The sequence below is a fragment of the Anser cygnoides genome, chromosome 2 (assembly GCF_040182565.1).
Source record: "Anser cygnoides isolate HZ-2024a breed goose chromosome 2, Taihu_goose_T2T_genome, whole genome shotgun sequence".
Taxonomy (NCBI): domain Eukaryota; kingdom Metazoa; phylum Chordata; class Aves; order Anseriformes; family Anatidae; genus Anser; species Anser cygnoides.
In genome coordinates, this window is record NC_089874.1 from 159836683 (window position 1) to 159861342 (window position 24660).

General features: G+C 49.7%; 1 protein-coding gene across 3 annotated transcripts; it reads right to left on the minus strand.

Moving 5' to 3' along the window:
- Positions 1-564: 564 nt before the first annotated feature.
- Positions 565-24409, minus strand: GPR20 (G protein-coupled receptor 20). Of its 3 annotated transcripts, none has more exons than XM_013190987.3 (2): positions 24269-24409; positions 565-1914 (listed from the first exon to the last, which is right to left on the minus strand). In XM_013190987.3, exon 2 carries the CDS (start codon positions 1897-1899, stop codon positions 832-834), a length of 1068 nt encoding a protein of 355 aa, XP_013046441.1. In that variant the 5' UTR covers positions 1900-1914; positions 24269-24409; the 3' UTR covers positions 565-831. The 3 variants fall into 3 exon arrangements, with proteins under 3 accessions (XP_013046441.1, XP_013046440.1, XP_066846885.1); XM_013190986.3 differs by lacking the exon at positions 24269-24409 and adding an exon at positions 12633-12984; XM_066990784.1 differs by lacking the exon at positions 24269-24409 and adding an exon at positions 2099-2694.
- Positions 24410-24660: the final 251 nt, after the last annotated feature.

The window sequence follows — 24660 nt, forward strand, 5'->3', positions numbered from 1 at the left end:
GAAGAAAACTCAGACACGGGTAGTATAGCATCACAGTCTGGTTCTGCTTTTCATCTTGGCTGTTCTTCAGGGAGAGAGAGCCGAGCAGCAGAGTTTGCTGGAAAGCGCATTGGTTTTCACAGCTTTTTTTGTATGCTCATCTGCAATTTAGGGGATTTAGGGATCCAAATAAAGGTGGAACATATCCTTAACCTCTCCCCAAGCCCAGAAAATGTGCATGAAAACATACACACCCACATATATTTTTTTCTTTTAGCTTAAATAGTGAGAGGAGACATTACAGCTTGACTTCACAATCTATCCCCTGAGAAAGTTCAGACTTTTTTCAGAAACAACTGAGTAGTTACTGGGGATAGGTGGGTTAGAATAATTCTGCCCCGCTCCATTGGCATTGAAAATCTTGAATAGCTCTGGAAACATCACTTTTATCCTTTACTCTTAAGCACATGCCCAAGACCTGAAAGCTTTCATAGAAAACAGAGGGATTTACTGCTTTCTAAGTCATAATAGGACTCGTAGTCGTCATTACAATGTCAAACAGGAAAAGAAAACCACAGAAAGGAATTCGTTGCTAGCAAAATGTCTGTATTAAAATACAAAGAAAACATTCCTGTTGGGAACAGTAATTAATAATCTCTCTTTTGTATTGGTACTAACCACACTGCAAGTTCTATTTTCCAAACAGACCACAATGTTTCTGAGGAATAAATTCCGCCACCGTCATTCTGAACCTCACCCTAAAAAAAGATGTCAGGCAATGGTACAATGCACCCTAGCAATGTTCCAGCATCATTACGCCGGCTTCCTGCAGCAAGTCCCCTTGGAAGTAGGTTAGATCTGGACACTGCTTGGTGACGGCAAGCTCACAGGGCTTCCTATTGTGTTGGAGAATGCGATGATTGCGTTGGAGCCCTTGGAGTTCTTGTTTGTGCCCAGAATGTCCACGTTGGCTTGCTCTGGCTCGGTTTTCCTGAAGATGTTTTTCATGGTTGACTGGAAGTTGTTGGTGACAAAGCAGTAGACAATAGGGTCCATGCAGCTGTTGAGGCTACTCAGAGTCACCGTCACGTGGTAGACGAGGAGGCTGACTTTATGGGACATGTTGGAGTTGATGGAGATGGCTACCTGTCGCACGTGGAAAGGAGTGAAGCAGATCATGAAGATGATGAGGACGGTGATAAGGAGTTGCACAGCCCTCATTCTCCTCTCCCGGCTCTGGTGCATGAGGCTTGGCTTGGAGAGAGCACACATAATCCTGGCAGTGAAGAAGATGATTATGATGAGGGGGAAGAAGTACTCACAGACCATCAGGACCAGAATCTTGGAGAGGCAGCACTGGGCAAACTGTATTGCCGTGGTGAGGATGGAGAAAGTCACTACGGTAGCAAAGATCCAGATGAAGACACAGATCCCCTTGGCACACGTGGGGTTCCTCCATTTACGTGAGGCCTCCACCTGTACGATCGCCAGGTAGCGGTCAACACAGATGCAGGTCAAGAAGAGGATGCTACAGTACATGTTGACAAAGTAGCCAAAGATATGAACCAAAGAACAATGCAGGCAGTCCCCTGCGCTGTAGAACATGATGAGCCGGACAGGCAAGGAGAAGCCCACCAAGAGATCAGTAACAATCAAGTTGATGGTGTAAATAACAGAGGTGGTTTTTGTCTTGGTACGGAAGCAGAATACATACAGTGCCAAGCTGTTCAGCACGACACCCACCAGGAAAATGATGGCATTGACCACCATCAGGGCAATCGACAGGCTGTAAAATTCTCTGTACAGGTCTTTGTCAGGGTGGATGAACATGGAGAACAAGTAGATGCTGGAGTTGGGTTGCTGGGTGGCATTGATATGGTCAAGAGCTGGCAGTTGGGTGGAGGAGGTCGGCATGGTCATTGCCTTCTCAGCAAGCTGGAACAAAAGAAACAGAGGGTTATTGATGGATATATCACAGCTTAAGGCTCAGAATCTTGTCCTGAGAACATTTTAACCAATGTATTTGCACATCCTCAGTAATTATATGTATTGCTGTACTCTCTAGGCAGCTTATCAGTCAATCCACTAAGTGGCAGGTTGGTACTTGCTAGGAAAATACCTGCTTTTATGTCTGCTGTCTTCCGGTGGTTCCAGTGTTTTGGGGAAGACGTGCGATCCCCACTTCAAGGGTGTTTTGGGGAATCCCAAACCAGTGCAATCCCCACTTCAAGTTGCTCTTCCCCTGCTCTGTTCAAAACTGGATTTAAGACCTGAGCAAGAAGAGAGAAGTGAACTGTGGCAAGGGGGGCAGAGAGGAGAAGGGAAATTGAGGGGTTTGGGTCATACTTGGGCCGGCCACATGGCCAATGGCCCGGAGAAGTGGACAGGGTTGCTGAGGGTAAGCAGGGTGCATTGATGCACAGTCCGTTTGCTGCTGTGGGAGTGAGGTTCAGACCAGTATGAGAGTCCTACCAAGTGTTACTTCCTGAATAAGGCACTCATCTTTTGAGTTCTTTCTTCATGGGAGCAGTTTCTTCCAAAATGGGTCCTCTCTCTGCCCTCCCATGGGAGCAGGATAGTGCTGGCAAGCAGAAAACATTAGCCCAAGCTATTAGCACAACCAAAGCCCCACCCTCTGACTCCTAAAATATCCCATTCCTTCTCTTAACCAGGTGATCCCATTAGGGAGTTACATGCAGCAGCATCTTCAGGAATGGTGAGACTTTCCTAAAAGCAAAGGGTGGCTGAAGTTTCCAGGAAAACGAAAGCAGGTTGTGTGGCATTTTCTAGAGCTCTGCACTCACAGCAACAGCAGCCGGGAAATTTCAACCAAGGGTGTCAGCCACCACTCCTGCCAGGGTCTGACAGTTTAATTTGCAAATCATTCCTGACTTACACACTATTTTAAACTGATTTGTATATTAAAAAGATAAAAAAAAGCCCTATATATACAGAGACTTGGCTGGTTTCAATAAAAATAAATGGTTGAAAAATGTCTGGAATATCTCAAAGCAGCTGAGCAGGACTGTGAGGTTAAAAAAATCAGCTTGAATCAGCAGAGAATGATGTTGAAAGACTTGAGTTATGAGGGTTTGAAATCCCTGTTACCGAAGAGCCAAGTGCGGAAGGGCGAGGAGACAAGGAACCGCAAACACATCTCCCAGGGCTTGCAGGAACCGCGGTGTGCCTGGGCTGTGTGTCTCAATGGGGAAGGCTTGAGATGCTAAGGGGGTCCTGATATCAAGCTCCTCCAAGCCTGCCACATCCTTTGGCAGCTGATTTCCTATCTGCACTAATCCTTTTTGCTGCTTCTGGGGATCGGGAGGATGACCTGAGGGTGTCCTGTTGCCTGCGAGAGGTTTCAGGCTGTTGGTGGCCAGCCACCAAGAGCTTGTTTTTTGGGCTAATGAATCACAAAGTCCTGCTATCTGGAATTCCTTGGGCTGGACATAGCTCTCTTGAGTGCTGAGCAGAGGAGATGGATCATCTCCCTTGACCTCCTGGGAATGTTCCTCCTAAGACAACACTTAGGGAATTGTCACAAGGGTTTATTGCTGGCTCATGTGCATCTAGGTGTCCACCAGGACCCCAAGTCTTATGTACAGCTGTTTTCCAGCTGGTCGGCCCCAGGCCGTCCTTGGTTCCTCCCATCTGGTAACCCTCTGCTGTCTTTCAGCTTTCCCCTGAACAGAGTGGAACCAAGCTGGACACCTCACCAGTGCTGAATTGTTGGAGGCAATATGTCCCCTCGATCTGCTGAGCATGATCCCCCTGATGTAGCACTGTCTTCACTTTGCCTTGTCTGCAGTTAGAACGCACTTCTTGCTGGCTTTTTTTCCAGCTTAAAATCCACTATAATCATAGGATCACAGAATGGTTTGGGTTGTAAGGAACCTTAAAGACCATCTAGTTCTAACCCCCTGCCATGGGCAGGGACACCTCCCACCAGCCCAGGTTGCCCAAAGCCCCATCCAGCCTGGCCTTGAGCACCTCCAGGGATGGGGCACTCACAGCTTCTCTGGGCAGCCTGTGCCAGGGCCTCACCACCCTCAGAGTAAAGAATTTCTTCCTAATGTCTAATCTAAACCTACCCATTTCCCCTTGTCCTATCACTACACTCCCTGACAAAGACTCCCTCCGCAGCTTTCCTTTTGGGCCCCTGTAGGTACTGGCAGGCCGTTGTAAGGTCTCCCCGGAGCTTTCACTACGCTGAACAACCCCAACTCTCTCATCCTCTCCATAGGAGAGGTGCTCCAGCCCCCTGATCATCCTCTTGTCTCTCATCTGGACTTGCTCCAACAGGTCTATGTCCTCCTTATGCTGGGGGCCTCAGAGCTGAACACAGGCTCCAGCTGGAGCCTCACAAGAGCAGAGCAGAGGGGGACAATCCCCTCCCTCACCCTGCTGGCCATACTGCTTTTGATGCAGCCCAGGATATGGTTGGTTTTCTGGTCTGCAAGCACACATTGCTGGCTCAAGTTGATTTTTTCATCAATCAAGACCCCCAAGACCTTCTCCTCAGGGCTGCTCTCAATCCATTCTCCACCCAGCCTGGATTTTTGTAATGCCCAGGTCTTTTCCAGCAGAGAAGTTCTGATCCTGTGCTGACGAATAGAGTCAGGATATGAGCAGGCAAACTTCTGGGGAGGACTGAATGGCCAAGGGGAGTCTGCTTTCCTGCTCCTTCTCACCTGGGAGAGGGTTGGGAAAGAAGCGTGTTTGGTAAATGGTCAGCCCTTCAATGAAGAGTCCTCATGGGATGTCATAGACAATTGTGTTTTTTCTGTATCATTCACTGAGGTGATCTTAAAGCAGACTATTTGTTGAGCAAAAGCAGAGATTAGGACTAAGAATTTAGGTCTGCCATCAAGCTCCCTCTGGAGATGTTTGCAGAATTGACTTTGCCATCATGAGGTCAGCCAGCCTGGGGTCTGGTGGCTGCCCTAGTTTCTTGCCTCTCATCTAGTCGGTGGAGGTGGAGGAAAAGAAAAGCTGGGTTTTAGTATCCTTGAACTTGGGAGGATGTTTATAAGCAAATGGCAATTTGTCATGTTTAGGTAGCTGCTCAAATCCATGCCTCTGGGTTGCCCACTGGAATGGCTGATGCTCAATCATAAAAACCCTCCTGAAATCAAACCCAGTCCCAAATTATTCTGCAGGACTGAGATCCTGAAGCCTGGTGTCAGACGTCCCAAAGAGCTGCTGGGCAAAGAGGAACAGCCCTGACTTCTGTCCAGTTTTGCACTTAGGACATCTCCATCAGCAACCAGATGTTGGAACATGTGTTTTGGGAGTGGCTGGGTTACCTCCCCCTGCACTGAACTCCAGCGGCAGCCAACGTCGCACACGTGTTCACGTTATTTTGTCTGGGTCTGACTGAGCCTGCAGACTCCTGGGGAAAAGTCTTGTCTCTTCTGATTTTGTGCCAAGGATGCTGATGGTAAGTAACAGGAAAAACTGGACCCAAGACTGGCTGAAGGCAGTGGAATCGCGAAGTGTGGCACCTGAGAAAGACGCATGGGAGGGATGTAGAAAGTTGGCCTGTTTTCTCATGATTTTCTAATATTCTCACCATCTGATCTGCTCTGTTTGTTTGTGTGGCTCTTTAATTACAAACACAAACTGAAACCAGCAGATGCCTGGATCTGCTCCCAGGCTTCCCTTTGCAGATGCTGTCATGGGGAGAGCTGCTGAAGCCACTGCAACCGTGCAAAAGAGGAAATAAAGACTCCATTGCCTCTCGAGCGCAGCATGAGCTTGTATATCTGTGTTCATACAGGTAGGTGAGCAAGGGGAGAAGACAAAATCACCCATCCCACCCTTTAGGAGGCACTCGTGGCTATTGACTTGCGTGTGCATTTGTCTTCCTATTGTAATTGTAAGGCGTTGGCTGTTTGCTCTGATTTTACTGCTTGCTGTTAGCTTGCCTGTTCTGCAAGCTTTTTCCTCAGTCTCAGATCCCTTTTCAGGAGCACCTGATATTCGTCTTTCATTTTTCTTATCCTACTTCAGTGAAATAAGTAACTTGAATTGCCTTCAGATGTGCCCCATCCTCACAATGCTATTGAGGTATGTAGGGCACTTTAGCCTAATAGGAAAGTATCCTGTAAGAGTACTGCCCGTACACAGAAATGAAAATCATCAGCACATACAGTGTGCTGGCTTACATAGTCCCCTCTTCCACTGAGCTCCGTGTGCAGTGAAATAAACTCCAGATATTGTAATCACCCAAAAGAATAACAGGCAGCACTTTGCCAAATTGTAACGGAGGAGCCGTGTTAGAGCTGATGTCTCTTCCTACTCTATCGCTGCCCCGCCTGGGCTCACAATACAAGCAGTTACATGAAAGTAACCGTAACAAATGTAAGTAATTCTGAAGATTTCCTCACTGGCAAGCAATGGAAAAGCTGCTCTTAGGCTGCAGGGGGAAAAGTCTTCCTCTAATCAAATTGTTGCTGATGGACATTCGGGTGAATGGCCTTTTACCTTTTTTTGTGGGATTGCTCACAAACAGCAAGGATGGAGAGCTTGACTGGCAAAGCAACAGCATTCTTCTGAGTGCTTTTAATGAGATGGAGCTGGACCAAACCCTTGGTTAACAGCTACTAAGCATTTTTCCATTCTGGGTCTCCAAGCCCTTGACAAAGGTATATTGCCCCTTTTTGCAGCAGGCTGAACAGAAAGGCAGCGTGACCTTGTGTCTGAGGAAAAGCGAACATTTCCAAAGGTTTCTAATTCTGCCCCCTTCCCTGCATTTCTGAATCCAAAACTACCCCAACCAGGTCTCCCTGTCTCGGCCATCAGAAATACTTATGCAGGTGTTAAAGTGGGGTCAGTTCAACTACGCATAACCAAGGAGTAGTCAGTGAAGGTCATGGATAAGCACATGAGAAGCTTTGCAGCCTCCAAAAACGTCTTTTTGCTATGGTACCTATTCACGGCTTGCAGCTGTAGCATGAACTCATGAAGAGCTCCAAGAACCGTAGTCATCTTTTCTAGCAGAGTTGATAACCCTTGTGCCACCCTGCTTCCTAAAATGCCCACAGAGATTGGAGCTGGACTTCTCCATGCCTAAATCAGCTCACAGCTCCGCAGATTTCCATGCAATCCCTGTTCCATGGAGCTGGCAGTCTGCTAAGTCCATGATGGGTAAATATCCTCCCATCGGAGTGCTGTCTGGACACGCCAGTTAGCTTGTGCTGTTATATTATACCTCTCAGGCTGGATTTTGTCTGGCTGGCCGTGAGTAGCATTTCCTTAAAAGTACAGCAGGCATCTGGGTAGGAACGGGATAAGGGGAGGGATGGAGACTGGGGGTTGACCTGGCTTCCCTCGTTCTGATAAAGGTCCCTGCTCAGCACCAGGAGACAGGGACCTGCTCTGAAATACTTTTTCTTCGTTGCATGACGCAACCAATTCCATCGTTCTTGGGCCAAATAGGAAACAGATGGTCTCTGTGCTGAAAGCAGGACCTGCTGCCTCTTTTCTTGCTTGCTTGCTGCTTGGCATCCCTCTTGTTCACTCAGCACGGGCAGCTCAGTGCTACATATACCCCAGGAGGATATCCTTGGCCATCCTTTATTTCTTTCCACCCGACTTTTAGCTCTGCATCAGCCCTAAACCTCACCCCCTGCTCGCTGAAATCAACAGGAGTTGCTTCCTTGACCCGGAGGACTTTTGGATCTAGCTCAGCAATTCAAATAACGGGATACAAAAGAAAAGGCAGGTCATGCAGTGGAGGTTTGTCCTAACCACTCTCCAAAAGGGTTATTTATTGGTGTGTGCAGATAGCATCTCTGCGTACAGAGAGAGAACCAGAGAGCCACGCACTGGGATGGGAAAGATGAAAAGGACATTAGTAAGTGAGAGCAAGCGTTGTTTAGTATAAACAGCTTCAGCTTTCCTCATCTCCCTGTCCTGAATCTGACCATCTGACCTGGCAAACTGGCTCCTCCATCATACCCCTGTCCCCCTCACCCTGTCCTGCCTGCTAACCTTGGCATGGCAGCAGCATGTGTTTAGCTTTGCAGCCTCTCCGTGTTTAAAGTTCCCTAGGTGATTTATCATCCTATTTATAAACGAAGGGTTAAACTCACTCTCTTTCGGTTTAAATTGTCTGATTCTCCTTCTGGCAAGCTCTCACTCAACTCGGGCTCAAACTGGCCAAATATGGTGTTTTTGTGCATGTTGAGGACCTTGCCCTATACATGGTAGGGCTCATTCTGTCAGCCTGGGGAGGGTGGGTTTGCTGACAGTGGGAGCGGAGGGAGAAAGGGAGAGAAAGAGAATGAATCCAGCTGCCAACAGGGAAAAGCTGGTTCCCATCTAGCCCCCAGGCTGTGAGCTGATGTCTGGGGGAGAAAGATCCCACCCCAAAGCAGAAATGGGGCTATTCCCAGGGTGGGGAGGATCCCGTATTTGAGGGCATCACATCTCTGCTCTCACTTGGTTCCTGGGCACTGGTGACCCCCCTGGTCTGAGGATGGCTGGACGGAGTGTATGAAACACCTGGCTGTAGGGGAATTGCAGTTGAAAACTGTCAAACCCAGTCCAGGGTAGGATTATTCCTCCTCTTCCGAGGCTGTAGAACTAAAAGGCACTTTGGAGACACAAAACACACGGCTCTGTGAGGGTCAGATGAAATGACACCTGTTTTCTCATGGTTTCATGCCTTGCAGTGGCTCAAAGGGTTGGACGAAAGCTTTCCTCCGTTTAAGATGCTTATTAATAGCTTTTTCCCATGTGGACACCCGGCTGCCTTAATGAGCATTCACGTTCCAGCTATTCCCTTGGCTCCAGCACTTGTTTAACTTTCTCCTCTCATTGCTGCCTAATATCCTGAAAATTGAGGTGATCTTTCCCTGCTGCCAAATTTTGGTTGAAATTAGCCAACAGATTGAAAAACGCTGGGAAGACAGAGGAAGCCAGAGCTGAGAAACACACAACTAGGCACTGAGCACAGCCAGATTACCTTTGTTTCCTCTATTATGAACCTGCAAGGAGTTTACTAGCACTCTCCACCACACATCCTTTCATTTAGGTCTTCTTCCTTGCAAATTCACAATTGCTTTGGCATCGAAACATTGCAAACAGGACCGAATGGCTTCTTTTAGAGTGCTTTGCTTGCCTCTCATTTTTTTTTGCCTGGAATTAAATATTTTCAGATTTACAACAAATCATATATTCCTTATGGCAGAACCAGCCTGGCTGTGGATAGATGGTAGCTGATTGCCTGGTGCCAGCACCACTCAGCCACATCTTGACTGCCCTTGACTTTTGCAGCTCTCTAGTTGCTCTTGAGAATCAGATTTCCATCTGGCTGGAGAAAAAGTTTGCATGTCCTGACCCAGGCATGGCCAGATGCTGTCCTTTAGGCCCTGTAATGCAATGCTAGTTGGCAATCCTGTGATGCTGTTGAGCCATTTGCCTCCTGTCTGATGGGCCCAGCAAGACCACCCATGGTCCTCCACCTCCAATGCCCTGCTATGGATGGGCAATGGGTGTTGCCATGAGTTTGATTGGAAAGGTTGGACCTGGTGCTTGGGGACATGGTTTAGTGGGTGACATTGGTGGTAGGGTGATGGTTAGACCAGATGATCTTGGAGGTCTTCTCCAACCTTAATGATTCTATGATATTCTGTGATATTTCTACCCCACCCTGTTGTGTTCAATGCTGTTTGTGCACACGGGTGTACCCCACGCTTCCTACAAAACCCAAGGGCAAAATCAGGTCCTCTGTGAGCTGCCTGGTTCTGCTGGGGACAAGCAGTAGCCTGTGGGTACCTGCTCAATGATTTAGTCCAGCAGGTCAGCCAAGCTGATGAAGGATCCCTGCTGGTTAGAGGAGGGGGAACACAACCACATTCCTCTTCTTCCCGGAGGAAAGTGACTAGGAGGGAGGCTTCTTAGCTCGATTTGTCTGCTCTCTGTATTTGGGCTTGAGTTGACTGCTTAACACCAGGTGATGGATGGCCCGTCTGGGACACCCCTGAGACAATCTGTTTTAAACCTGACAGATCTGCATGGTTGTCCCCTAACCATGATCTGAGCATGCATGGAAAATATGGAACGAGGCTCCCAAAGATACACAGAGCAGGAAATTCACATGCTGGCGGAGTTCTGCACAGCTTATACCTCCTCTGTGCCCATTTGCAGCACTAATGCCTCAGACTTTGAAAGAAGGAGCCCAAACGTACAGGTACAAGTGAATAAAGTGGGATTGTTCATACAAGCTGCAGGTCTCCTGCCCCTCCAGACCCACACATGTGCACCCAGCAGTGATGGGCATCCAGAGGTCCTTCAGCACGTCTCTTACAAAGCTTGCTTGTACAAGTCACCTTAGAAGTGCTCATCATAGACTCATAAAATCATTAAGGTTGGAAAAGACCTCCAAGATCATCTGGTCCAACCATCCCCTTACGACCAATGTCACCCACTAAACCATGTCCCTAAGCACCACGTCCAACCTTTCCTTGAACACCCCCAGGGATGGTGATGCCACCACCTCCCTGGGCAACCCGTCCCAATGCCTGACTGCTCTTTCTGAGAATAATTTTATCCTAATTTCCAACCTGAACCTCCCCTCGTGCAATCTGAGGACATTCCTTCTTGTCCAGACGTCTTAGGACAACATTTAGATGTCTACAACAACTTATGGATACCATAGCATATTTCACAGCCCTCTTTTCTGCTTTACCAGATCCTGGCCTTGGAGTGACAGAATTGCTGTGTTTTGGTGAATGCCCTATAAATCATGCTCTTAGCACTGCAAAGATCAATATCTTGTAGCTCGCCAAGGCTACTACCGAGTGCCGTCTGTCACGAGGAAGCATGGTCTGACATCTCTGCAGCAGGTACTGAGCATTTTTAGCTCTGTAAGAGAAATCAGAACATGACTTCTTGCTTGGATCCCTCTCTGTCCTTAGTGGACTAGTATAGTAGGAGGGGAAAGTACATCTTTTTTTTGGGGAAAAAAAAAAACAACTTCCAAGAAGTTTTAAAATTCTTTTTAAAGCTAAATCTGGAAAGAAGCTAATAGGCTTGGAGTTTTGTAGGTCTAGCCAGTAGAGATGGATCTGTGCCTGTCTTCTTGGGAGGCTGCAACAGTACAAGAGAAATACATTTGATTTTTTGGGGGATTAAAGTAATCCATCTAGCATTTCAAGGGTAGCTGGGACACAGCGCTACAAATGTCAGTTTGGAATAAAAGCTGTCCTGGCTGTGTCCAAGGAGAGCCCTGCAGTGAGAATTACCATATAGGCACATCCAGGAACTTCACAGGCATGTACAAAACCATGATGGGAGTTTAAACTGAGCGACATCAGGCCTGTGATCTACCCCTTGTTTTTGAAAAGGAAGTTTTTAATTGCAAATTTAGCTATCTACGAATACTTTTCTCTCTTTCTGTCTCCCGCTGCCTGCTGGCTCTGTCCCGTGGCAAGAAGCCTGAGCAGGATGCTGGGGAAGAGCAGCAGCAGAGTTTTGCCATGGGGCAGTACCCGTGGCTCTGTATGGTACAGGACAGAAAAAACCAAGCTGAACACCCACGGAGTAATGGAGGTGATGCAAATACAGGTGGGGATAAGGGACTGATGGAAAATTCGGTGTGCTCGCACCTCCCCACGAGCAGCAGACCAGCCCAGCACAGATGCACCTCTGCAACCCAATGCTCACTTCAAGCCATGCTGCTCCCTTGGCTGAGGGTGGAAACTGAGGCATGGAGCCATGATTAACCCAGGGAGCAGACTTTTTTTGAGGAATCGCCCGATGGATTACCAGATCTTAACCCTTTGGGGACTGGCTGCTGTGGTTTCCCTCCCTAGGCATGTACGTCACTGCGCTGTGCAGACAGCTCCCCACCCAGTGCCTTAAGGGGTTTGCAAATTCTGGATTAAACTGGAAAAACATTGAGGTGCTGAAGGGTGCGTTGCTATGAAAGCAGAGAGCATTTCTGAAGAAGTCTGTTAAGGATCTTGGAGAGAATCTGCTTCTCCTTAGGCTGACCCAGCAAGATGATTCAGAGAAAGAAAACAGCATCTTTCCTAGAGCTGAACTTGCACCCTTCTGCACAGCCAGAGATAAAACATCCCCAGTCCCCCGAGCCAGGCAATGCACTGACCTATCTACTGGCTTCGAAAATCTGCACAAATTTATTTTCCCCAAATTTCATTACGCAGACACAAACAAAACAGCCCCCAACTTTCAGAAGAGCTAGCATAGTACTTTTAACTGAGGGGAAAGCCAGCACCTTTGCATGCCTTTCATCACCCCCCATCTCCTTGGAAAACACACAAATATCATAGTACAGCCCCCAAACCCCACAATGGGAAGCTCACGATGTGAAAAACCCCTTGCAGCCCAGAGCATCCCCATGGTGCAGCCCAGGCACCTTCTGGTGACCTTCCACACCTGCAGCAAGGGCAGAGCCATGAGCTCTACGAGTAGCTCATCCACGTATTCGACAAGGTGCCCTTTCCACCTCACCCTGCTGGGGCTCCGTGCCATGATAACCACAATTTCCAGGCTTGGGGTCACATCTTCAGCAACTCCCTCCTGGCCCCCTCGCTGCCACGTCCCCGATCACTCACTCCCCCGTTTGGGACCGACACCCCAAAGCATCTGCTGGTCTATCCCTCCACGATGGACTGACTTACCTCTGGCCCGATCTCCCTTCTATGTTAGAGGAGCTGCCGGTAAGAAAATTTCCTCGTGGACCTGACTGCTATCACCCCAGGAAAGAGACATCTGTTCCTACAAGCAGAACAACTGGAGTGACTACAGAACATGAAGAAATGCCTAATCTCTCTTGCGCGCTCTCTGTCTCCCCCCCCTCTTCTAAATATAGCCTTGCAACTAATGGGAAAAAATACACACTACCAAAAAAAAAAAAATATTTCCACTTGTCTTTTAGTGTTCAGAATTTCTCCCCGAACATCTGGCTCCTTGCCCTAAATCTCTTTGAAATTTATGAAGTGTTGGAAACGCTAAAGAGGGCTCCAGCCTTCCTCGCTGCGCTAATGCCTGAACATCTCTAGTGAACTAATAGTGACGTTGCTGCCCACCCTGTCCCCTCCCCAGGTCTTTTTTCCTATGTCTCTGTGGGAACAAAATCTCCTTGCTGAGCATTCAGTCAGCTCAAGGCCACTGGCAATTCACCGAGCCACCACTGTGTGACACGGGAGGGAAATACCTCTCTTTTTGACTTCTCTGCATGAACTGGGGTTAGACAGAAACATCCCTGACTCTCGCAGGAAGGTGCTAGACCGAAGACACAATGCCTGGGATGTGCTTTGAGCCAGCCCAGCTGTCCAGACCCTAAGAAAGGACCTGGAAGAGGGAGATGAAGGGTGACTTTGCACGCCTTCGTGACTTCTGGCTGCAGTCATTTGAGAGAGGGGTTGATCAGATCTGTCTGTGGACTAGGCTGAAGTGGCTGAGTGGAGGCTATTTGAGGGTGCAAATAGACAGCCTAAGGTTCCCCAGCAGATTTGTCCATCCTCACACAGCCCTTTCCTTCTGGTGCTAGAGTCACTGTAGGCATCAGATCCCGGAGCTGAGTTTTCCTTCACCCTTGGCCGCAGGAGAAGAGGTGAGATTGGGCACAACATAATGAAGTGTCACCTTGCTGAGATGGGCTCAAGGCACATGACTGGACCAGCTTTTGAGATGTCTCTGTTGACCAGTACTCTGAGGACCCAAATCTCCCAAATCCCTGACCCCTCCTCATGATGGGATGCTTTCTGGTCTAGACTAGGTGCCAAAAAAAGCCATCTTCTGAGGGTTAGGCGTCAAAGATGCACAGATGTTGTTTCCACGAGGCTTTACAGGAGCTTTAGGGAAAAAGGAGTTTTTGGGAAAAAAAGGCAGAAAAAAACAGCGAAGCAAAACATTTCATGAAATGTAGTTATTTAGAAGGACAGGGAGAATGGATAGGAATTTAGTGCCAGCCCTGGGCTGCTGCCTTGCCGCACCATTTAGATAAAGACCACACCGGTGCCAGCACAACAAACAGGCAGGATATGGCCCGTCACAACACAACAAGATCAACTGAGAGGCATTGAATTCCAGGTCAAGAGGGCAAATCCATAAATAGAGGAGAGGTAAACTCCACACATGCGTGTCTCGTTGGAGCACAAACAGTAGCTATGGATATTAGAGAAGGTTGACCTCATTTTCTGGAATTAGTTTTTCACCCTTGGATCTTTCCCAGGAAGTCTGAGCCGATCTCTTTTGTCTGGTTATTTCATTGATTTTCTATTTTGAGTTTCCTCAGAATGAGGGGCAGATTCTTCCCCCAGTTTCAGGAACATCCCCCTTGACTTTACGTGCTCCCTGATGCAGCCATCCCAGCCTTTCACGACTGACCTCCAGCTCAGGCACGTGCCTGGGATCTCATCTGCTTTTCACTTCCTTATGACTTGGAAAGCAAGTGTGATTGGAAGGCCTCCGTGAGTCATCTCTGGCTAATAAAATTGCCTTCACTTCCTTCATTCTTGGGAGCTGAGCAAGATGAAGAAAGAAAGAGAAGAAACCGACCAGCGTTGGGTGAGGAGGGTGAACTTGGACCCTATTGTTCTTATTGCCTATGGTAGCAAATGCTTAATTTTCTACTAGTGTGTCAACAAACCTGATATATTTAGGGAACAGCTCTAGAGTTACAAATATGAGACTGAAAAAAGCAAGGAGACTTTTCTCCAGGATGAGGTATTGATAGCTATGCTCTGTTCACCTGCTCTGGGACTTCCTGGCCCTTCCTGAGTGAGGACCAATTTAGTTGTGTTCTCCTGTGTGATGCACAAGAGCTTTCTTCCCATCCCTCGTGCACAGGATAACAAGTACCCCGCACTCCCCCACTGTCCCAGCCTCTCCCTCCTTGCTGAATTTAGAGCTAGACTTGGAGTGGCAACAGCTGCAAAGTTTCAAGTTGTGCCTGAGATAGTGCAGAGCACGCCTTATCGGGAAGCAGATGCTGCTCTTAAGGTGGAGGAGGTCCGTCCGGGTTCTGGGCCACGCTTTGGCCCAGACACGGTTCCCACACTCAGCTTTGGGAGGAGTTGTAACCATAGCTGATGAATGAAGAGCTTCCATCATCTCTCAGTTTTCAGACGTTCATCATGCTCCCGAAGGGAGGGGGGAAAGCAGAAAAAAAGGGAAGCTTTAGTAAGTGGAAAATTTTCGAGCTTGTTGGCTCAATATCATAGAATCATAGAAGCATTAAGGTTGTAAAAGACCTCCAAGAGAATGCAACAATATTAAATATTGGAGTGGATGCCTTCAGGGTGTAAGTGGAAGAAGGTATTGGATCAGCTGAAATTAGCACTTGGGATAACAATAGTCAGGGTATGGGAGAGTGCTGCTGGCCCATAATAACTGCTAGCAATCCCATAGCAGTGGAGATGAATGTGTCTGAACATGCCTGTTTTTGTCAGGATGTTGAATTTAGCCTCTGTTAGACTGAACAGATCCTCAGAAATTCATTCTTTCCTTCAGTGCTGAAGGAAAGCTTCTACCCAAGTAGGTCCTGGACCCAGACCTGATGCAACAGAGCCCAAAAAGTTGAGGAGCCTTTATTTAGGGTCATGACTTCATGGAGACACTGAAGGATAGGATCCTCACTGCATGGAGGACACAAGAAGAGTTGGATCTTCACTAAGTGGTCTGGGAAACCTCTTTTGATTAGCTGCTTCAGAGAACATGGCCTCGCCTGCCCGTAGCCCACCTCTCTTGAGCAATTTCCCATTTTTCCACCAACACAGGTGTTCATGAAATGTTTGTCCACTGTCTCACTCCTGTACCAGGTGGCAGGAGAACCAGAACGGGAAATGGGAAAAGGGAATGTCACAAACACAAGCCTGTCCTCAGAAGGTTGCTTGCAGGGGAGGTTGCCCAGCTGATGGAGATGCAGGGTTGATGAAGAAATGACATGCATGTGGTCTGCTCCCTGCCACGTGAGTAAATCCTTTGCCACAGCAGGAAAAGTTAACAGCATGGAGGACAGCCTACATCCATTTTACCCTCCCCAACTCCTCTCGTAAACCACACAACATTTGGTTTAGGGTAAAATCTGTGGACACTGAGACTAGGAACGTCCTTCTTTGCAGAGGGGCTTGGTCAACTCCATCGCACTTCATTGCCGTTAACGAGTCAGACGTGCGTTCCCTTCCCCTGGAAGGAAAGCCTTGGACAGCAGTGTGGGAACGTTGTCAAAGGACGAGGAACAAAAGGCTGGCTTCTGTCCCAGCCCTGCTGCAGAGCTTCATGGAGCTGAACGGGGTCCGACAGGTGCTGAGCTCCTGCCTGGTGGATGAAAGCACCTGCCCTAACTTTTACTGCCCTCCCACCCCCCTGAGAAGTGAGAATAGCAGAGAGAAGCAGATATTTGGTGGGGACAACTTGTAGCCAGACAGATTTTGTGGGGCTGAGGAGGGCCAGGAAGAAACCCTGACTTCATCCCGTATCCAGCTCTGGTCCTGCTTGTGCACAAGGGTGGGAAACCTTGTGGACAGGCATGGGAAGGAGCTCAAGATTTGTCCCTGCTGAGCTCCATTTATTCATTTTGAGTCAAAACTGATCCCATCAGGGATGGGTGCAGCAACCCAGTGGCAGACACGGCGGCTTGGGTAGACCCAGCAGATCGCGCAGGGGCTTGGGGCTTGGGGTTGCTCCTTGCTCGGGTCTGTGACCTTCCCCCCTTCCTGCTCCGTCACCAGTGCAGAAGGAGAAATCACACTGACCTCGTAGGTCCCAAGCACCAGCTTAGGAAAGGCAGCAGGGTGGGTTGTGAAGGCGGATCTTTTGCCTCCCAGAACTTGTCACTCTCCTGCAAAGCTGGGGCACAAACACTAAAAGAGCAGGGAAACCTGAGCTTTTTCTGCCCAGAAGAGGAGGACATCCGACCGCTTCCCCTCATCACGTTCAGCATCCCGTTGCCTGCCTCTCAGCATGAGCAACAGAGGCTGCGGTGAACTATAAAAGACGATCCAGCTGCCCCTATAATTACCTCTCAGCAGGGCCCAGAGGCAGCTGTACCTACCTGACATAAGAGGCTCAGCAGACAGCAGTCATTTTTTCCTGCCAAGGCACTGCTCCGAAATCACAGGCACTTCCCAGCACCCGCTGGGCTGTCACTCAGCATCCTCAGAGCACAGCAAAGGCCAGAAGGACCCTTAGCCTCCCCATCGGCGTGTTTACACAGGGAGGGAGATCAGACAGTGACCGTACGGGGGCTTCTGCTGACGGGATGCAGCCGTGCTTTGTCCATTTGATGAGGAACAGGGAGAGAAAAGTGGTTCCCAAATGATGTCCGTGGCTCCCAGTGGGTGAGTCAGGCATGAGGGAGAAAGTGTGCAAGAGCCCGTTTCCTGCCTGCCTGCTGCATTTTTAGGAACTGACTTCTCTGAGCATTTCCTCCCCCTGTGTTTCTCTCCCCTGGTCATGGTGTTTTCGCTGAGCTGAAAAATGTGAAGGCATCTGCAGGGCACAAGGAGCAAGCCGCTTCTCCGGGCGACCCCAAGGTCTGTCCCAAATGACTGGTGTGGAGTACATCGGTCCTGCCTGTGTCCATTTATTGCATGACAAGGGGAGTAGAGCTGGATGTGCCCTGTCCTGCTATAGACATACCATGTGAGGGGTCAGGATCCCCTTTTCCAGCCCAGTCTGCCCAGACCACCCCCACTGTCACACCAGTGAGGTTTGTGGTATGGATCCTAAGTCAAAGCACCGGCAAAAAGAGCTGGAGAGACCCTTCAGCAACCCAACAAAGCACGTCACATCTCAACCACCCCTTGCTATCCATCACAATTTGGGATCCCTTGCAAGGTCTCCCTCTAACCTTTATGTCCCCCCAACCCAGCTCTGGCCAGCAGCCACTTCTTCTTGCATTTTTTTTTTCTTCCTTGCTATTTTTTTCAAAGTTTCAGGACCTAATTGCCAAGAACACAACGTCCAGTGTCACAACCTCACCGCGGAGCTCTCCCCATTCCCAGCAAAGCAATCCCTGCTGGATTTGTTTGTCGCTGGGCGCACAGGGACACGGGTGCTTGGAGGGGAAAGCTACGCAGGCAGCCGGGGCTTTGGCATGACTTGGGCACACGTGCTCCAGAAGGTCAGGGACGGGCCCCGCAGAGTGGCTTTTGCCCAGCTCTGGCTCCAGGCCTATAGAGAAGGAATTAGGAGGACACTGGGCTTGGCTGCATGGGGCTGTAGCTTCAGGGTGGTCAACAGAGTCCCCAAGCAGCTCTCGGCGCTCTGCTCTTGTGTTTGGGGTAGGGGGAAACACGGCATGGTAGGGCTGAGCCAGAAAACCTCAAACCGAGCTCTGGAAGTGGTATTCCAGAGGGGTTTTGGAGTCTCCCCCTTGGAAACCTTCAAAAGCCACCAGAACGTGGTCCTGGGCACCCTGCTGGAGCAGGGGCTGGGCCAGATGGCCCCAGAGGTCCCTTCCCAACTCCAGCATTCGGTGAACCCAAGCTGAGCCCGTAGAGGCGGGGTGCAGAGGACAGAGAGGACATTCACAAACACACGGCAAGCAAGCAGCAGGGACCTTAGGGGACCCATCTGGTACCTCCACCTGCTCCGATTTAGCAGATGCTGCCAGGACCATCTGCTCAATGCTGGGCTCCTTCGCTGTGCAAGCAGCCGAGCCCATGCCCCGGTGCCACGCGGAGTCGCAGCAACCAGGAGGCAGGACGCCTGCGAGTCAGAAAATCTGCTCTTTGGCTCCTTTCTCCCCAAAAGGCTTTTACAGAAAATCACATCCCCTCCCTGCTCTTTTTTCTCTGCAAGCTGAACCCGTGCTAATCCTCTTCTCCCATCCCCTTTGTTCGCCTGCTTTGTGGAGATTGCGAAGAGCTGCCTTTTGTTAGAGGCACGCGGAGCTCAGTGATGTTGTGGTCCGAAACAGGGCAGCATAAATCTGGTGGATTATGGTAGGAAATTCCACGGGGATGAAAAACCCTATAGGAACATGAAGAAAAGAAAGGGCCCCATTTGGAAAAAAACAAAGCAAAATAAAACAAAAAAAACCAAAACAAAACACCCAACCCTGCTGCTGCTCGGTTACAAGTGATTCCTAAAATTGCTGCCTCTGGAAGAAGCTGGTACATTTGCTGATTTTTTTTGCCTGTTATTTTGGAGTTTTTATTTTTTTTTTCCCTTTGTGTTTTCAGCTGTTTGGAATTACAGCTCCTGTCCCTGCAGGCGGGCCCTGCTCCCACAGCAAGCTCTGTGCAAGGGGCCTTGTCGGGGAAAAGCTGCTGTCTGTGAAGGTGCCTCAGTTTCCCTATTATCGAAATGGCCCCTCTAAGAATGAGGTGCAGAAATAGCCTTTTCCTGCTAATTTTTCAGGAAGCGAAGGAGGAAATTAGTATGTGATATGAGTTTCTTGCAAGAAACTGCAATGTCGTAGTCAGTTTTTCTCTTGGAAACCCATGGATAGGCAGCAGAATCCAGCAGGCGCTGTTGGTCCTGTTGGTGGGTTTTGCTATAGGATTGCTACAGGATTTCATCCCTCACAGGCGGCATGGGGGACCTGCAGTGGGCCCGGGTCAGGTGGAAATTTTGGGGAATGTTTTCTCTGCTTTGGATGAGGTTATGGACAGGAACAGGTCATCACTACCAGTTACCAAGGAGGTCTTCAACTCATTGAGGCAATGGGTGGTAGGGTGTATGGAAGACCTCCAGTTTGTGTTTTTGGCCTCAGAGTGAATTTTTTTATCAGGAGCAAAAGCTCAACCTGTCACTGATGAGTCGTTCCTCTCCATAACATCATCTTGTTACTCATAGCTTCTGTCTTTGTTATTTTAGGTGGTGCTGCATTCGCACCCATGCCCAGTGGCCCTTTGCATCGCCTGGAAGGATTTTATCCTGGAAAAGCACTACTAGATGTAATAAATAGCGTTAAATGGGCTGATGAATGGGTATGTGCATTGGAAAAGGCTCTGCAGGTGAATCCCATGGCTGTACCACAACCCAAACGTCACCTCCTTACGGGCACATTCTGCTGGCTTCTTTAAAGCAAAAATCCAGCCTGCTGTGGTTGCTAAATTGGGCTGTGCTTCTTTGGGTGTCTTTCCATTTTCCAAGAAAAATAAACCGCAGGCCCTGTATTTTTAGATATGCCACCCGATCATGGCCAGTCATTTATCAGTCCCAATAACATGAGTCGAGATGCTGAGCTCCACGGCTGAGCTCCCTTGGGCAAGAAGTGGTGGCTCAAGCCCTCCTGAGTGTATTAATAAATCAACATGTGTAAAATAATCGGGCACTTTCCTAGGTAAGCTGCTCACGAGGAGCCACACCGTCGGGATTTATTGCTGCTGGTGTCTTAGCAGCTCCTGTTCCTTGGGCGAACTTAATACCGCGGCGAGTGGGAGGCGAGCAGCCCTGGTATGAGACAACCCTAATCTAGGCAGGGGCTGGAGGCAGCATGACTCCCCTTCCTCTCCCCACCAGTGACTCTGGCTCCTGATGTCTGCTCCTTGCTATTTCAGTCCCGGGCATCCTCCGAGGCGCCTGCCGCTTGGTGGCTTCACGGGACGTGGGGCTGTGACAGCTGAGTCCGTGTGGCTGAGACGGGGTAGGATATGCAAAGCCTGTGCACCTCTCCCAGCATTTCTGAATCCATTTGGGGGCGGTGGGAGAAGGGGTAGCTCGGGGGCAGCGTGTTTCCCTGTGCTTCTCCTTGTGCAATCCTGCTCCATGCAACCCTGCCCCGCGCGAGCTTGCCCCACGATCGCTACCTGCTCAATTCACCCTGCACAGCACTGCACGAATGTGATCAGTGTCTTAGAAAGCTCTGCCCCTTGCTGACTTGCTTCAGCTCCCAAGTCTGTCTCTAAAACAAATGCAGTCTGCAGACAATTTGGTGTTTGATCAAAGCTGCAGGAAGCCCTGAGCCTGGCGTGTGAAAAACGGGCTGCCGTGCTCCTGCAAGTTTGTTTGCTGCGCTGCTTCGTCACTCTCACGACAATCAATTTATCTACATAACTGGTGGCTGAAGACAGCGTGACGTGCCTTGGCAGCCTGGATTTTTCCTGGAGATGTATTGCTTGGCTTATTCGAGCAGGGGAAAAGGAGACAGCCTGCCTTCTGGGGGACTGCCACTCTGCAAGTGCAAGCAGGTGAACCCCGGCTGCAGCCACCCAGTTTCCCCTCTGCGTCCTGCCAGATGAGGCCTTGGTGTCCTGGACGAAGCAGAGAGCTTCAGCAAACCTGCCCAGCCTCATCCACGAGGCCAAAGCCTACCTGTGACAGCTCCTCTATGGGGCAGCTCCCCAGGGAGACCCAAATCCATCTCTCCGGGTGTCCTACAGAGAGAACTGGCAACCCGAGTGCGCTCAGTGATGGGCACCATCAGCTTGGCCGCTGCACCAGGAGCCATATCCCACGTTCGATGGCTTTAGGGCATGTCCCAGAGCCCCAGCTTTCTGGCAGGTATTTGCAGAGCAGGTGGCTGGAGCCATGAAGAGGAGGGGACATTTGCCAGTAAATCCTTCTGTAGTGACGTGGAAGAGGTCACCCTGTCTGTTGAGTGACAATGGTCACTTAGGCTGCGATAGATGACTTGCACATCTTTTATGGACTATGTGTAAGAGGCAATAAAGAATTCAGTCCCCTGGGTCTACACTCTAATGGCATATTGATCCCCGTAAATATCACGTTGAGATCAAACAGCAGTGCCCCTGGTTAGTGTCATCCCAACAGGTGATGGCAATTTGGTGTCACAGCCCAGCTCAGCCCAGACCCATCCGCCCCAAAGCTTCACACCTTGCTCTTCACCCCTCACCTCAGCACAACTTCTTCGACCTCTGGGCTTTGTCAAGCATGGCCGGACTCTTCTGTGTCTCCCTAGGACCTACTGGAAGGGGAGAGTTTCTCTGCTAAGCACCGAATAGGATTTTCTCTCTGTGGGTAGCCTTAACCGGTTGTTTTGAGTGAAATGCCACAAATTAAAATGCAAGAATGAAAACTGGAGGGGAGGTGAAAGAGAGAGCAAATAGAGGTGTCAGGATCCTTACAATATTTGTAGAAGGGCTTGCTAAGAAGCAGCAGATGTTCCTCAGATGGGGCTGTAGACCTGACCTTAGATGTTACAGGAGGTCTGTTAAGATGCACATTTAGGTGATACATGGTTTTACCTCCCCTTAAACCCAACACCCGGGTGTGTAAAGAAACCTGCTCTGGTGTAAAGAAAAGTCCAAGCAATATGTGTTTTGTGTGTTTGTCTGAGTGTGTTTGTCTGAGTGTTACTCCCATGGGGGAGTTCTGGCTCCCGCTTTAAAAAAGGCTTGGGAATTTGGACGTCTGCATTTTTAGATGCTGGGGCTTGCGTCTCCTTAAAGGGTGAGGTTTCCCCAAGTGTGCTGAGCACCTGCCTGCTGAAAATCCCCATCTACATGTCTCCATCCAGTTAAAATGCAGACAGCCAACCTCCCTTCTGACTAGCTGGGGTGCAGGATTTGGTCTTTCCAGCCCCCGAAGGGAGACACAGGGGGACATGGGGGACAGCCCCATGTCCCTGCAGGAACAGCATCACCCCAGGGTGCACCCCTGTGCTCGGAGGGCTGCGGTGCACACGTGGGGGAGCAGCACTGTGGCGGCGTTGTACGTGCACAGGGTGGGATTTATTGCTCTGTTCGGCAGCCTCCCCCATTCCACTGCCTGCGGGAGAACGTGCCGTGAGGGATGTTTCATGTACAATTCCTTCCTTGGCCTTTGCCTCCTTCTTCAAAACAGGGGGAAGGAAGACTTGTAGGGGGCTTTCGGCGCCTTTGCGCTCCGCAGGGAGGGAAGAGATGGCTCCCTCCCTGTGTTTTGTCTCAGCACACGGGGGGAAGGCAAAGGAGTCTCAAATGGAGTTAGGAAAAATGTGCTGAAATTATTAATTAATTAATAAATACGGTAAGTGGCCATGTGTCCTTGTAAGAAGAGAGGGGGGAAGAAGGGGATTTGCTGTCCCTTTTGTGGGTTGGCAGAGATTTCTGCAGGCAAAGGAGACAGAAAACTGTCTTTTCTTACTAAAGGGTTTCCCACTGAAGGTAGTGCCTTTGGATGCTCTGACATGGAGGTGGTGGGCATTTCTGCCTCTTTTTTTACATGGCATTCTAGTTTTCTTCCAGCTCTGCTCAGGGCTTGCAGCAGGAGCTGAGATGCAGCCTTTTGCATCTAATATTGGATGACAGAGGCATTTGCCCCGGTGGTTTTCAATTGGGACTGTCAGGCACATGTAATAGGGATTAAACTTTTATGCCCACTGCCTTTTACTTTTGAATGGGGTAGTTTCAGCTTTGCTGGAGGAGCGGCCATTTCAGGAAAAGGGACAGCTTTTTGCTGAAGGAGAGAAATTGGCCCTGGCATGTGAGAAATTGTAGGAAAGAAGGCGCCTCGTGTTACCAAAACACAGCTGAAATGGGTCCAAAGAGCTGCATTTCCAATTCATCACACTCCGCCGCTGACTATGGTTTGTGTACACGACAGGAGGTGCTCTCTATATGATGTACTGCAGCCAGACACGTCTCGGCCAGCTGCGCGCGGGACCATTCATCCCTCTCACCCACCAGCTGCTTCCCCCATTCAAGAACATCCAAAGCAAGGGTGCTTTCCATACCATTTTCCTGGGGAAAGTTTCCTGCTTCCTAATGGTATGTTGCAAAGTTCATTTTGAGCCCTCTCTCACTTTTTCATGGTCTGAGTGAAAAAGCTCTATGTCTAGCTCTGCATCCCTACACAGGGACATCTGCAAGATGTGTACGTGTATACGTAGCCGGACTTGACAGAGGTAGTCAGAATAGGGAGATACACCAGAAATATTCATTTTTTTTTTTTCACACAGAATCCCTCAGATAGCACAGCCTGCAGCCTGCTTTATACACGTCAAATGTGCATCCTCACGCACATGTACCTGGCTAGAAGGTGGACCAGCACAAATTTGGCTTTCACCTGCACCAGTTCACCCACATCTCCCTCAATGAGACTCCCTCTTCCATTGCACCAGCATGAAACTCTCCAGCCCTCCCCTTCCCCTGCAGCACCCGGTGTAGGAGGTGCTCCTCAGGAGATGCTCATCAGGGGATGCTCGTTAGGAGATGCTCCTCACCAGCCCCGTTCCCATCCGCGTGGAGCCAGCAGCACCCAAACCCATGTGCTTTTTGCTCCTGCCCCGGGTTGCAAGGACTCCCATCCCAATCTGCTTGCCTCCAAACTCTCAGCCCAGCCAGGGCTGCCTTCCCGAGCTGCAGCTGGTAAATCTCCCTCCCTCTCCCCCTCGCTGCACGTCCCCGCCGGTACTTACAGAGCTTGGATGAGAAAGCTCAGCTGCTGAGCCTGCTCCCGGATTCCTCGACCGAGCGACAGCGTGCTTGCTCTCCAGCGCTCAGCCCGGCACAGCGATACAGGAACCAGACCTCTTTGGTTTACTTTTACATTGACGTCAGTGTCTTTCCTAGCCTCCGCGGCTCCTTTTGGTCAAAGGATGTCTTCAGGGTGGAGGGGAGGGCTGGGGAGGGAGAGGAGCGAAGATGAGCTGGAGGTGAGTTTTCGTGACGTAGGCAGTTTTAGGGGCTTGTGGTAGATGAGAGGGTGCTTCTCCAGTCCAAGCTGGCCCCACGTGTTGATCACCACCTGGACATGGGGATGTTTGGAGGCATGGCCCTTGGATCTGTGCAGAGAGCTGCTTTCTTCCTC

What these genes read in the sequence shown, in the direction of transcription:
- GPR20 (XM_013190987.3), bottom strand. Translation starts at nt 1,899, where the DNA reads ATGACCATGCCGACCTCCTCCACCCAACTGCCAGCTCTTGACCATATC.